This window comes from Aulonocara stuartgranti (assembly GCF_965226115.1).
Source record: "Aulonocara stuartgranti genome assembly, chromosome: 5".
In the NCBI taxonomy this organism is placed as follows: Eukaryota; Metazoa; Chordata; class Actinopteri; order Cichliformes; family Cichlidae; genus Aulonocara; species Aulonocara stuartgranti.
Genome location: NC_138943.1, coordinates 17,999,141 through 18,014,781, shown reverse-complemented (window position 1 = coordinate 18,014,781; position 15,641 = coordinate 17,999,141). Strand labels below are relative to the sequence as shown.

The window sequence follows — 15,641 nt, the reverse complement described above, 5'->3', positions numbered from 1 at the left end:
CATATTGTTTTAAAGGTTTAAGTGAGACAGGCCTGAAGCAAAATGATACAGATTGTCTAAACATATGGGACATATTCAGTGTGAGAATGTACTGCTGCAAAAATAAAACATGACCAGAAAATAAAAATGAAATGCCTTTGACTCTAAAGGGCTACATGTCAGATTTTGTAGCCATTCCCCTGGTAAGCATGTGTGGTCCACAGCGTAATATCCCCAAAATGAATATTTGCAGGTTTGGCACAAACACTAATGATCCGTTCATCCATCCATTAGCAATACCCTCTTACCCTTTTACATGTGAGCCGGAGCCTGTTCCAACTGACACTGGCCAAGAGGTTTGCAGCCACTGACACTAATGGTCCATTTATGAAAATACTATGGCATTACTAACACCCTGCTCAACTGGAAGTATCCGCTAGTCATCAGTGTGTCATAAACAGTTTGTGATCAGCAACTTGGTCAGAATTCCCCTGGAGAAGACCTTCAGCCAGTGCCAAGGTTTCTCACCTCTCGTTTCTCTACTTATTGTGGAGAAAGTCCTCTCAGGTTTACTGGATTGACCTTTGGCTTTTTGGAGTTCCAGGACATGATTCTCTATATTGATCTTCTTACTATTTTTGCTGTGTTTTGTTTTGCTAAAATAGTCAACCCGGGATCGGACTCTGGATCAGCAGTGCACAGTCAGCAGACCAGGTCTTGCCATGATTGCCGGAGCGTTGGCTGTTGAGATGATGGTCTCCATTCTACAGCACAGTGAAGGGTAAGTATGACAAAATATATGTTTGCTACTAATAAGAAATTGAAGTTGTATTAAGGGTGTAACTACTGGCCGTTATACTTGTGTAGATTTTGATGCAAATAGTCGCTGGGACATCACTCATGGGTTTATTTAGAAGTAGATTACTGTTTTGATTACTGGATTCTGTGAACATGAGCGCGATCATATTGATGACCAGTAGGTAAAAGCGAGCCATGCCCCAACTGTACAACCTATTTTATGCTTAATAGGACTGTTATTTACGAAATGAGCCTTGTACTGTATTGAAGCGACCCCGAAACTAATGGTTGAAGCCACAAAAAAATGTTGACTGAGGGAATAAATCGCTGTTAGAAGTACAGTCATCTTCTCATCGACTGCTAAACAGACACGTCTCCTTTGCAACATGTGTCCTTCATTATTGTTTAATTTGTTTATGTATATATTTACTTATTTTTGACTGTGGTTATGTGTAATGAACAGTAACTGTAGGCTAAGAAGGAAGTGGAGCCTGATGTCACAGAGTTTAAAATACTCAAATATTTACTGGGAGAGACCAGGGTGGACAGGATAAGGACTGAGTATATTACAGAGAGAGAGCTACAGTTGGATGGTTTGGAGATAAAGTAAGAGAGGCAAGGTTGAGAGTAACATGTGCAGACAGAGAGGGGAGTGGATATATTGGGTAAAAGGATGTTGATGATTGGGCTGCCTGGCAAAAGGAAAAGAAGAAGAGAACACTTATGGATATAGTGAGAGTGAACATCTAAAATGCTTCATTTGACAGAAGAGTTTGCAAAGGTTAGGGTGAGATGGAGCCATCTAATCTGCTGTGGCAACCACTGAAGAGAGCAAGTGAAAGAAAAAGCAGGCTAGAAAGATGCTAGTCTAACAGTAGCTTTACATTAATTCTTGATTACAGATGTACACAAAATCATTAGCCCCCTGATGACATTTTAAGTTGTTGTCCAAATTTGCCCATGTGCTTTTTTTAATTTAACAGAATCAGGGATCTTCAAGATAGCATTTCTAAACATTTTAGTTTTCTTTAGAAATCATAAAATACTTCAATTTTCACACAATAACATAATTATTATAACAAAAACATACCAGGCTCAGTATTGTTACCCCCCTGAAAAACGACCCTTTTGTAGAGCAATAGCACAAACCAGTCCTGATGTCCTTTAACTTTGTAAAGCTCGACGGATGTAAAATTGAGTTAAAACTAAAGGATATTTTCCCATTTATTCACTTGAGAAGGCTTCAGGCCAGAAACAAAAGAAAATCAGTTTAGACTGGAGAAAAAGAATCGTTGATGCTCTCAAAGCAGGAGATGGATATACAAAGCTATCACAAGGTTTATAATTGTCGAAAGCTGGAATGAGAAGTATAATCAAGAAATTCAAAGAGAGCGACACAGTACAGAGCAAGCCTGGCAAAGGTAGGAAGTGAAAGAGTTCACTCATTCATAGAAGAAGGTCGCTAAAACCCTGCACAGAAATGCACTGCAAGGCTGTAGACTGAGGAAAAACTCAATTTCTGCGTGGACACACCTTCAAGCCAGACTCAAGTACACTTGAAACAACCTGAAGATTGTGCATCATTTAATCACATAAAGCTAGACAACTAGAAACTGAAAACTAGAGCTATTTGGCTACAGAGACACTGCTTATGTTTGGAGAAAGAAGGAGAGGCGTAAGAACATCAACCCACAGTGAAACTTGGTGGTGGGAGTATTATGTTTTGAGGATCCTTGAGTGTGACTGGAACTGGGAATCTCGTCAAGAAGAAAAACGATTTTAAAAGAAAACCTCAAGCAGTCAGCGTCAAAACTGGATAGCTGTCTTCCAATAAGACAACAACCATACATCCCACCTGGTGAAGAACAATGTCAATGGTACTGACTGGCCTGCACAAAGCCCTGACTTGGATTCCCCTGAAAATCTGCGGATTGACTCAAGACTGACAGACAGGTAGATAGGCATATAGATACATAGACACTTTATTGATCCCACATGGGAAATGATTGTGTTATGGCAGCAGGAAAGAATGAAAAGAATAAAAATGGTTCAGTCTAAAATAACTAAACAACATAGTTATAGTAAAAGTGACGCGGGCACTTATCAGTTTTTTTTAAAGGAAGAGTAAGAACATTAATACACATTAATGTTAATAATACATTAATAAAGAAGATATAACACAGGTAATATCTATAATGCAATCTTCCTCAGGTGTGGAGTTGAGCAGGGGAGATGGGATGTCCATGTTTGTTCAGTGACCTTCTGTCCCTCATTGACTCAGACGCCTCCAAATTTTGGCCAATGATGCTTCTGGCCTTTCGAATCAGTTGGCATCTCTGGCACTGACACTGACCCCCAGGAGAGAACAGCAAAATAAATAGGGGAATTGTCACAAACTGGTAGAACTCCAAATCTTGCCGAACATGTTCTGTATCTGGACTTCATCAGAAAGAGGAGTCTGCTCGTCACCTTCTGCTACGCAGCATCACTTTTGATCTTCCAGTTCAGTCTGTTCTATTCAGGTGGACTTAGAAGTATCCGTAGCTGCCCATGTTGTTAATGGGCCGTGTCACAGATTTTCTTTCCTCCGAAGGTCAACCACCATCTCTTTGTCTTGACCTTCAGAAGCAGGTTATTTCTGCCAGACCACTCCACAAAGCTCCTCACCAGCTCCCTACAAGAAACAACTGCAGGCTGTTGTCCAGCAAAAACAACATATAACTCAGTATTAGCATTGGTGGGGAGGGGTAGTTTTTGTAAAATAATTTTGTATTTGTGTGCAAAGTAAATGCCAGCATCCAAAATAAAACTAGTATGTTTGTAAAAACTGTGTTAAAAATCCTTTGCTCTGTTGAACTGCACTTAGAAAATACTTTAAAACATTTCATTTTCATACGAGCTAACAATTCTGTCATCTGCATGTCTGTTTAAAAATAAAACAGCAGCTCATTTAAGCTCAGCAGGACATGGCTATGGCTATGTAACAAACTGTTAGCTGGGGGATCTTAGACCACTTTGATCCAGCCTATCCCAGCAGTCATAGTGTAAGAGGCAAGGTACAGTCCAATCATATCCAGCCCAGTCTAAGACTAATGGAAAAACAGAAAACTCTTTGCTCTCACATCCACACTGGGAGCCAATCTAGCATCGTCATTTAACATAACATGAGCGAACATACCAACTCCATAGAAAAGCCTTAGCCAACCAAGAAGTTTGAACCCAGAACCTTCTTGCTGTGAGGCATCAGCGCTAATGCGCTGCACTGTCAAAGCCCCAAACCTGCATTTACTTGCTTTCATCTATAAGGGTAACTATACTTACACTTTCTGGTAAAACACTGTCACCTGGTGGTGAAATTTTTAGTTAAATTTTACAAATTCTGTTTACACTTAGATACATTTTACACTTGAAAAAACTATATATGTTAGAAGGGAAAAAACCGTGTGTATACTGAGCTATGCATCAAGGTTTGACTGCTTTTAATGCCATTAGATCGATATTTTAACACAAGAGTCACTTTTGGAGCAGCCTCACGTAGTCATTAGACGATCTGGAGTTTTTAGCTAAATGTCAAACTGGCTTTATTTTTTGACACTGAAGGTTGACCCTTGCCGTGACATTTTAGACCTGTACGCAACCTTCATCTTTTATGTATTAAAATGTATGGTCTGGCCATGCATTCATAGGTTGAAGTGTTGGGCAAAGTGTGAGAGGTTGACAGCAGGTATTCTTGTCTCTTACCGGTGTCAGTGGATATTTCCCAATGAACACTTGAGTTTATTTTCAGCACAGTCTGCTTGACTCTTGCGTCACACCTCTGGTTTTTGTGTTTCTGGTATACAATATATGCTTCTCAGCATGGTGCTAGAAAAAAAATCATACTCAGAATCATAGTAGAAAAAAAGTTTTTATGTCATACTGCCCTCTTCTTTTACACACACAGTCCACATTCCAATCTGGATTTAATAAAACATCCTTGCAAACACTAGAGGGCTAGCACTCTCCTCCCTTAGTGAACGGCCCTGATTACCAGTACCTGTCTGAAGTACTCTCATCAGTGCTTCACTCCAGGCTTAAAGCTAAGGGAGATGTTACCTTTTTGATGGAGCAGCACAGCAGCTGAGGTCTCACTGCGCTGCAGGTAGCATTGGTAATTTGGTTGTAGCACAGTCCTCCCCCCCCCCCCCCCCCCCCCCCGAAGAGCCTTTTCTCATTTTCATGCTTCAAAAGCTCTAACACAGAGGTTCAGTCAGCCCTTAAGTTCTCTTTGCAGTCTGTGCTAGCTCGATATTTCCGTCTCTTAGAATGTGTATTTTTTTCTTAACGCCAATGGGGATGTGTCCATGCCTATTAAGTGTGTAGTCATGTGCACGGGTGTGTCTTTGTGAAAATGGAATTGTGTGTGCCCTTTTTGGTGAAAATCATACTAAAGTGGCTGCTTGCTGGGCCTGATAAGACAGCCATTTTCTCTCAGAATGTTTTTGAGATGTTATAAGCTGTTACAAAGCCGTTCTTTCGGTCCTGGATAAAAAGCTTAGAAAGTAAAGGAGAAGGTGAATTTCCATGTGCTTTTTCCAGAACTTCTGTGTTTATGTAGCTCCTTGCTTTACACCAAGATCTCTCTGTGTCTTGCTTCAGCTACTGTCTGTGTCCTTGTTTTTATCTTAGTAGCTGTGTTTGTGCCTTTCTGTATAACCCCAATTCTTCCAGCTCTTTATCCCAAAAAAGCCCCTTACACCAGCTCTCATTTGAAATCTTACTCCATAGCAACCACTGGCTTTAGAAAATTGGCACTTCAGGATTAATGTTGCTGCAGTTTGACAGAGATTTCTGACTTTGCAAAACCACTGTCAGCTCAGCGCGAGATGTGATATTTCACTTATTGTTACCCACACAAAGTAGAACCTTTTAACCCTGATTACATTTACTGGGGAGCAGGAGCTCTCAGATCACATGAAAAATGTAAAACCTTTTAATATTCAAGGAAGTAGGATCTATTAGTTCTCAGTATAGAAAACCAAAGTCAGTGTTTCTTAGCAGCACATTTAGATTTGCTGTGTATAATAAAAAATCATCAGAATGCAGTGTATTATAATTTTCTGTGGAAGGTTGTTTAAGCAGGTTTGCTGGTTTTAATTCTTCATCTTATTTATTTATTCATTTATTACTTATTTCTTAAAAACTGCCAAAATTGCACAAGCATGTGTGTAGGAATATAAACTTATGTCCCTTTTCTTCTCCTTCAGAGGCTATGCAGTGGCCAGCAGCAGCGATGACAGAATGAACGAACCTCCCACCTCGCTCGGTCTCGTGCCACATCAGGTCAGACATATAGATGCACTCATATGAAAATCTGAAATTAATAACTTGCAAAATGTTGCTAAAAATCCAAAGTATGCATGTAAGAGTTAAAAAAAATAATAAAAAGAATTGCATAACAGACAGTAAACTGTAATTGCTGAAGTTGAATTCAGGGTCAGCATATTTACAGGCTATTAAAGTTTTCCAGACACCTACATACAAAGCTCTCAGTGACTCAGGGGAACAAGTGGCAGATCCTGAAGGCGGAGGCTGAAGTATTGCTTTAACATTCTGAAAAAGCTGCATTTCACTGAGAGTCCAGTTTGGGACTGCGAAGAGAACAACAGTGCAGAAGAGAGATAATTGCAAAGGAGTATCTCAGCATTCACCCCAAGAAGAAATGATTATGTTTTGATTCAGCAAGTGAAAAGGGGCACAGTTTGCTGTGTTGTTATGCATACTCTGTGAAAAGAAGGACAAGCAGAAATGATGGAAGTGTTGCGTAATTCAGCAGCCTCGCTGTTATAGTATTTCACTAAGTGCCCTGCACACAACCTTGCCTTAACAGCTTGGCAAGTCAGTGATTTATTTTTTTTCAGTTTTTAATATTCTGCTGGGTTTTTGTCCACATCAGTACAAACATACATATGTAGAGACAACATTCTTACATCTGATGTTTTTTATTCTGTAACAATACACAAAGGTTTCCCATTTTGGTGACTTTAATAGTCATTAAATATGTTCAAACTGAAAGATCAAACATGACTCAAGGTTCCTAATGAGGAGACTTCATCATGCCTGGAAACCATCATAATTAAGAGATCTTAGTCTTTCCGAGCGCCAGAAGCCCATTTTCTGGGACAGGAAGAGATTTTCTGATATGCAAACTTTAGCTGCAGATTTGCATGTCTTTGTGCTTTATGAATTAGTGCCTTTCAGTCCTTTTGTAGAAATGAGTCAAGAGTAAGGCGCTATGGCTCGTCATAACAGGCAGTAACTAGACTTGAATTTGGTGCTGCCAAATAGAACAAAATTAATTCTTTTTCATAGCTCGAGAAACACGGCACTTGAGGTCAGGCAAGGCTCAGCTGGAAGCTGTGGCAAAGTCATAGCTCATAGTGATAATCAATGAGCTGGTTGCAGCAGCTATTATGGAGAAGAAAGGAAAAAGAAAGGAAAAAGAAAGGGTCCGTGTGCTTATCTGAATAGTGCATCTTTGTGTAGCTCTTTTTCTTTGGTTTGTCATTAGTAAAACTCAATTTGCAAGTTTTTTTTGTGTGTGGGTTTTTTTTGTTTAATGTTTTTTGGATTGTGTTGAGCGTGATTGGACTAATGACACATTCAAATTGGATTTTGTTTAGTAATATATTCATTTTTTTTTTCATGTAATAGAAAAGTGTAAATATTTTTATTGATTTTGCAAATTACCTAGGACAAACTGTGCTCCTGGCTAAATGGTGGTTTTTCATCTCCTCTATTTACGTATCACCATCAATATTCATCATCATGAAAACTGCCTTTTGCTTGACACATCTGCTGGCAGCCAAACAACCCATCAAAAAAATTGGCATTCAAATGTGGTATTTTATGTGTGTGCTCATGTACAGAGAGAAGGTGCAAAAATGATTGGAGTGAAAAATGCAAAATAAGTAATATGCTTGAGACGCACACATTTATGTATAAATGACTGAGGTGCTCAGTCCCCCGTCACTCTGTGCCTATACAGCACTCTGCAGTTTGTTTGGGTTTTTTTTGTGGTGCCACAGTGACAGCTTCTGGTGATTTGCAAAAATTGCACACTTGTATCTCCATTGTAACTGAAGTGCAGCTATACCATTGCCTTCCCCTCGTTTTCACGCGCACTGTCAATTTTGTGCCCTTGAATAGAGCTGTGTTTGAGAGATGTTCTCAACATGTTTTTGATACTTCTGTGTGTTAAGCCCAAGCTAAATCAAATAATCAACATTAAGGGTTACTATAAGTAACAACTACTACAATAGCACTTTACTCTGATATATATAGAATTAAACTGGATTTAGCTATATTGTCCAGTTTCACAAACTCCAAGACCTTTTATCTTCAGTCCCTCAATTACGGTCCCCAAAAAACAAGAATATAAGGGGTGGACAGCCGGGCCTAAGGTAGAAAATAATCCAAAATATCAAAATTGCAACGTAGATAATGGATAAAATGATCAAATTAAGCATGGCCTTAATGTGGGAGGAATGTTGAGCAACTTGAACTGGGATCCAAAGCGGCACATATATTATCATCCCTTGAAGTCAAAAGCACTGATTCTCAGTGGAAATGATGCACCTTGATTGCTTTGATGTAACTCAAGGATGCTTTGATACTCCATGAAGTAATTAGTGGTCTTACAGTCTTGAATGACATGTCTGACGAGCCGTGCTTAAACAGCAGTTAATCTTCATGTGTTATCCAAACGCGTGTTGAACTGTGCCTGACGTCGACTGAGCACATTACTTGACACACATATGTCATATGTGGTCAGTTTATGCTCTCTACAGAAAGCTATAGAGTCTGTTCACGACTGTCTCACTCGCCCACGCTCATCCACTGGTCTGACCCCCCCCTTCCCACAGTTTACCTTACTCTCTGGACATGGTGTGTCACCTGTCACTGCAGGTTAACACACAGCATAAGAAATGAATTTGGTGCATATAAGGACGAACACTGATGCTCTTGATCTTAGAAACACCAAAAGCCATGAATTTCCACCTTTTCTCCGTCACTGGGCATCAGCAGTAATTGGCCACAAATGTTTGATATACTCGTCAGTCTCACCACCAGATAATTATACCCAGGAAATTGTTGCATGCTCCTCATGTTTTGTGTGTCATCAAAAAAACAAAAAACAAAAAAAACCCCATTATTGGCTGAAGCTTTTATTACAAAACAGGAAGCTGGGGGTGGATGAGGAAGGCGATTACAAGAATGTGATGTGAAAAGTGATACTGCAACATGCATGTATAGGATTAATTAAGAGTGAAGGCATTTAGCACTTAAAGATGATGAAATGAATCAAATTGAAACATGCCTTTATAACACCAGAGGGCGCTCTCTGCTTTCAGTTTAAACAGCATACAGAAATTGCTGGCAAATTTTCATTACATATGAAAATTTGTCATTTGTTTTGCATTTTCATCATGAAAATGCAAAATTTGTTTTGCATTTTCATGATTGTCAGTGGAAGCATTACTTTTTGCTTTCAAGGAATAAAAGCATCACCTTTTCCATTTCCTAGCAAGTCTCCTGGTGAACACACCGACTTCCAAAAGCTGCTTGTTTTTCTTGTTGTTTATCTTTTGTTAATGTCAGCTTGTCCCCTCTGTTGTCAAACCTTGATCACATAATTAGAATGTCTGCTCTTCTTAAGGGTCTTATTCTCCTCCACAGATTCGAGGCTTTCTTTCAAGGTTCGATAATGTCCTGCCTGCCAGCCTGGCCTTTGACAAATGCACTGCCTGCTCCCCCATTGTAAGTGGCACCAAATGTAACTGAATAGTTCTAATTATGTGTTTCTGAATCCAGTTTTGCAGCAAGACTGTGTTTTAATGTTGAACTGCACTTTGCCAGAAAAAAGTAGATACAATGTAGATGTGCCTTGATGCATCCCTCAATCATCCAGGTAAGGAAATCCCAAAAAATGGATTCTGTTCTGAGACTAGCACCAATGAACAATGGGCTGTGAGGTCTATATATATCCCCTGCTTAAAGTATCGAAGTATCAGATTAGATTCTGTTATTATGTGACAACATTGTTTCCAAACACAAATTGCAGCCTTAACAGAAATAGGGGGATTCCCATCTCTCCTATTTCCACATTGTGAAGTCAGTGTTGAAATGCAGTTCTTTGAGGAATACTGAATCCACACAGAGAGAGACACAGAAAAGCTGGTAAAAGCATATGGTAACAATCAGGCAGCAGTTGTTCATTGATGTCAGTAACTGTCGTTGAGTGTAATTAGCTCCCACTGCTGCTCTCTCTTTTTTTGTCTGTGTGTATGTGTGTGTGTGTGTGTGCATGTGCATAGATGGGTTGTTGAAGGGTTCACATATCCTAACTAAGGCCAAGTGGGGTAAGAGAAATTGCCCTTTGTGTTTTGTTTTGTTTTTTCTCGTAATAGGTTGATATCCAACTGGCCAGTGTGGCTAAGTGTGTAGCAATGTGACTCATTGTTTTTACACTGGTGTAAGACTGGGAACCAGGGGAGTTGCGATAGAAAAGTGCAAATTAAAGAAGGAGAAAGTTTTTTTTGTCATTTCGTGGCTTTTGTTTGTTTGTTTGTTTGTTTTTTTAAATGGGAATAATATCGAGGGTTTATAAGCAGAGGAAGTAGAGCGTTAAAAGCAAGGGTGTTGTGATGAGTGGCGGGCTGGTTCAGTCTTTCATTCTTCCCTGATCTCAATGCACTCTTTGTGTCTATAAAGAGGTCATAAAGCCCCAGATCTATCACTTTCATGTGAAGACGGGGAGAGAAACCAAGAGGCAGCAGGGGGAGGGAGTTGGCTAGCTTGTGCACTAAAAGTTTTTTTTCCACCTACGCTTTGACAAAAAAAAGAAAAAAAGTCTGCAGTTCCAGCCCATCTTAAGGTGTCATGTTTCTGCCTGTGTGACTGATGAGATTATTCGGTCTGCACAGAGGTTTCATATGGTTTGACAGGGATTGGGTAAAGCCTGTGTAGTTGGGAACAATGAACAACATGAGTTTGGAAAGACGATCCTTTGCTGAGGCAGGGATAAAGGTTATGTAGTGAAGCTGGTGAATATGTTTAATCCCACTCACACATCTTTTCCATCTGTTTTGCATTCGCTTATCATCCTTTCAGTCTCTTCTTTTATTCTTTTTTCAGTCTAGTCCTGTTTTACATCTCCTTCTTTCCTCTCATACATCTTACCTTCTCTGCCTTACTTCTCTTCCTCCCCCACATCTCTCCTCCCATTGTGTGTTCCTCTAGTCCATCTATCGGTGTATTAAATAGTGTGTGGATGTGTGGGTTTTTGTGTGTGAGAGAGAGAGACAGCGAGTGCAGGTCTTTCTGCGTGTATTTCTGCCGCAGTCAGCTGTGTGCTGCCAGGTCTCTATGGAAACAAAACAATTCAGCCCCTGTCTGGGCTGGAGCAGTTCCTGTAGAGTTGGGGCTTTTCGCTGTGTGTGTGTGTGTGTGTGTGTGTGTGTGTGTATTTCCTAACTCTCTGGGGCTACAAGCCAATAAAACTATACGCCAAAGAGTAAATCACAGCTGACGTGGCTTTGTCTAAAACTGTGCCAGATACCTCTTACTACAGCTACTTGTACACACCACCAAATATGCTTCCACTATTAATAGCAAACATATACTTTTTCTGTTTGGGTTGTAAAGTTCTGACGACATTTGTAACTGGTCACTAACATAACTCACAGTGTTCCTCTGTCAAGGTGGTCTCTCTTTTAAACTTGTACTTGCTTGTGTTGTTTTATCTTCAGAGTAAATCGTCCTTATTAAACCACAGATTGTAAAGATGAAAAGCAAAGAATATAAGGAGTGGACAGCCAGAGAGAGTCTGCGGGTATTTTTTGTGCTATGTCAGGGGGTGAATTTCCATTTCATTGCTTTTGCTGATGTGTGATATTAAGTTTTTAAAGCACCAACCAAAAAAATTAATAGAAAATAATCAGATATAAAACATAGGATGCAATCATAAGTTACCACAAGTGCGCCCTGGGGAAAAAACAAAAAATAGTCCTTTAGATTGCCTGATCTCCTCTTCAAGGTAGTCTCCTTAGTCGGAGCTGCACAGCTGCCAGAAGGGCTTCTATTTTGGGAACGCTCAGTGGAAATCTTGTTTAAACCGCTCGCACTTGTGTGTCTGCATTTTGCGGTGGATGTAGTCCAAAATAGTAACCCTTTAACTTGAAATTCATAATGGGTAGGAGGATGAAGATGCAGGGCATCACTTCTAGCGAGTAGGTAAGATGGTAAGAAGGATGATTATGCTGATGTGCCCAGGGAAAAAAAACTCAAAAAACTTCCAGCTACACATTCTTTGCTAGCTGTACCTTCTCGAAAGTGTCCCTTTTCACCAATACCGTTACACCCACAAACCTATAATAATGAGTCAGTATGGAGTTTTTAAAGCATGTGTCTGCATAGGCATGATGGCCGTTCTTGTTAACAGAGGAAGTGAGTCAGCAGGAACTGTTTACTCACAGTATTCAGAATATATTAGGTGTCACATTATGGAAACACAAAGTCCTGGTAAATTATGTGCTTAAGTTAAAAATGAAACCAGCTTAAACCACCATTAAAGCAGCTGTACTTTGAAAAGCATCCGGTCCCTCATATTCTTCAGTGTTTACAAGCAAATTTGAGTCCTTTAAAATTTGGTTGTAAAGGAGTCCTCTGTGTCACCAAGACCACCCACTGTTTGATATCTTTAGAAACTGCTAGAGGCACACGTGTAGTGTGTGATGCTTCCAGTTAATGCCTTCTGTATGGTTCCAGCTTCAAAAAGGAGGCCTGCCAACTGTCAATAAAGCTCAGAGATGCATTTATGTGGCCCCGAGTGGAAGGAAGCTTTGCTACAAGTGCACGTGTGAATCCATATGTCAGCGTTTATGTCCATATATGCAGCAACCCATCTCATCCAGATGTTTGTTTGTTGGTGAATTTGTAGTTTTGCTTAATTGATGCTATCCAGCAGCAGCACATGATCACTATTAAAGCCATCAGCACCGCGAAACACTTCAAAATTTTCTCCTTTTTTTGTAGTCTTTTCATTTCTTTGTGTGTCCAATTATAGTATTTACAACAATGTAATTACATTTTTATGGGAAATGCTCTAAACGCAGAGAGCCTTTGTGGACATGTTTTTCCAAAAGGTGTGTGTTTGATGCCCTTAGTACTGTGTTTGTGCAGTGACTTTATTAACTTTATCACAAGATCGTCATGGTCATTAGGTTGCTTCCTGTGTCATGAAAAGCTACATTTCAACAAAGTGGGTTATGGCCGTTGGCGTCTCACATAACACACCCCATGGATCGAAGTGGAGAGTCAAAGAAATAAAAGAGAAAGAAGGAAAGAAAAGAGAGGTTGAAAAGATGAATGAGGGGACACATCAGTGTGTATTGTGTGCGGTGTGTCTGGCTCCAAGACTAGACGCCAGTCTGCGAACTCACACACACAGACAGTGATGCACACATTGTGTTGCTGTCTGAAGCAGAGGTAACTCTACACCTGCAGGGGAGGGTCTGTAGGCATCTATGAAAGGCTTTGCTAAGTCTAGCAGGGTAGTCCAGAGGGCAGAGGATCTGTGGATGTGTGGTTTTTGGAAAGAAGGTGTGGGTATTTGAAGTCTGTACTGTAGGGGATTATGGTAAACACCGCAGAGTGATTGTAGAGGTGCCGAATTGTGGTGTTACAGAAGTTAAGCCTGAGGGCCAGAGTTTTAAAAGTTCCTTTTTTAAAAAGTGTTTCTTCCATGCAAAAATTATGATCTGCTTTTATGTAATAATGTTTTTGAAGATACATTTTCTCATGTTGTGATTCTTTAGCATGGCTTACTTTTCCAGTGCAAGGCACATTTAATAAGGACACCAAAAGCGTAATGTGTGGGGAAGGAAAACATTTCATAACCGCCTTTGGCAAGATGTAACATATTACTAAAAAACACAGTAAAGGTCAAACAGTGCATTTAGGTTGTGGAACCTTTTTTTCACCTGTGTGAGTCCAACCTTTTAACTCTTGCACCTGAGCAAACTAAAAGAGGGCTTCGTCTGTTTAGTCAGCACACACGGCGACATCTACATTTTCAGAAAGAGAAGATTTAGAGATTTTATCTTGTAAGTTTTTAAGTCATTTTGTATTTTTCCCAGTTACTTAGCCAGTTCACGATCAGTTTATGCTGATCAGCTGTTTCTGTTTACTTTCAGTGAAAGCAGAAGTGTAGTATCATAGCACACATAATTCAAACAATGGTGTAATACCCCAGAGTTGCATTTTGGATTAAATAACCTTTAACTGTTGTTATGTTTTCTTTTGTTTTTTAATCTAGGTCTTAGACCACTATGAGAGGGAAGGTTTCAGCTTCCTGTCCAAGGTTTTTAATTCTTCCCATTCATTCCTGGAGGACCTGACGGGGCTGACTCTGCTGCACCAAGAGACACAGGCTGCAGAGGTAGATTGCGTCCACACATACACCCACCCACACAAATAGGTGGAGACATGATCACAAAATGTGCTAAGTGTGGCAAACCTGGTCCTTGAGCCATAATGACAAGAAACTGATGTTTGTATAGCTGGAATGAGAGCTGTGTGTGTATTCTTTGAAAGTAGTTAAGCACACTTGTCACCAATTTTGTGTTTTGTTTCTGTTTGTTTGTTCTGTTTGTCTTTTTTAAATAATGTTAGCCACCACTGTCAGGTGAAGTGTTGTTGGGGTCTGGTTTGAAAGTGGGAGTAAAGAGCTCTGCGTGGTAGTGCATTAATAGTGAGTAAGTGCTCCAAAGAGCTATGATGATGCAGGTTGTAGCCTCAAAAATATATGGTGTTTTTTGATGTTTGCACTCTGGTTTGTACTTCACCTTAGCCCATGCTGCAGAAATTTATTATTTATTTATTTTTTATAAAACTGTCTCAGCAATGACGTTAAAACGAGTGATGAAAAGCTTTGTACTGCAGTCATTATCAGTCCTCTCCTCCGTGCTTCTTAAAACTTCTTTGATTTTATTGAAATTTGCTGTAGCAGTTCCCTTTCCTATCCATCCGCACAGGCCACAGACTGTTAGTTAGCTCCAGGACCGCATGCAAGCAAAAATCTGTTGATTGGTTGATTTTCAGTCATTCTTTTCTCTGCATAACTGGAAAGTTACAAAACAGACATGATTGCAGGATCATAAATCTATTTTTTTGCTACCACTGCTGCTCACCAACAGGAGGTTGTTAGTGGAAAGTTGTACACAGCACTGAAAAGGCTAAAATGGCATGAAGTTTTTACATCTTTACCTCAGACTGATAGTTAAACCATGTGTTCTAGTTTTGTTTTGTTTTTTGTTTTTTCTGAGTGAAATATTTTACCCATCTCTTTTATCTGTGCTCTTTATGGTGACCTCCCTACACCAACAAAAGTGATTAATGTGTTTTTAAAAAAGTTAAGGAGATTGATAAATGAGCTTCTCTGTAAATGCAGAGTCCCAAAAAATCAGTCCACCAGTTAGAAATATCCCCTGTTTTTCTCATTTCATTGTGCTGGATCAGTGTCGCTGCTCCACATTAATTTTAAAAGTCAGAAGTCTGGGCATGAACTTGTTTGCCTGCCCGTACACGTCCAGACACATCTGTGTTATAAGCGTCTTTTATATGTGGAGATTCAACATGAAAACAACACTGAGACAAATTCAGTTTAATGTTAATGTCATAATAATAAGATTAACTTAATATGGAAAATAACCTAAAAATGGGCGGACTTTCACTTGTCAATTCCTGACATCACCATTAGCACAACCCTAGCCCAAAATATACTAATTGGTCAGATTGTTGGATTAGATTGTTGCAATGGAGTT

At 39.7% G+C, this 15,641-nt stretch overlaps 1 protein-coding gene across 2 annotated transcripts in view; it reads left to right on the top strand.

The window, feature by feature from the left end:
* The window catches only part of atg7 (ATG7 autophagy related 7 homolog), a 58,016-nt gene that overhangs the window by 17,585 nt on the left and 24,790 nt on the right, over positions 1-15,641 (top strand). For both annotated transcript variants that reach the window (XM_082532625.1, XM_082532626.1), the window contains exons 15-18: positions 645-760; positions 6,024-6,099; positions 9,496-9,576; positions 14,135-14,257. In XM_082532625.1, the coding sequence (XP_082388751.1) occupies positions 645-760; positions 6,024-6,099; positions 9,496-9,576; positions 14,135-14,257 (396 nt within the window). The remainder of the gene's footprint in view (positions 1-644; positions 761-6,023; positions 6,100-9,495; positions 9,577-14,134; positions 14,258-15,641) is intronic.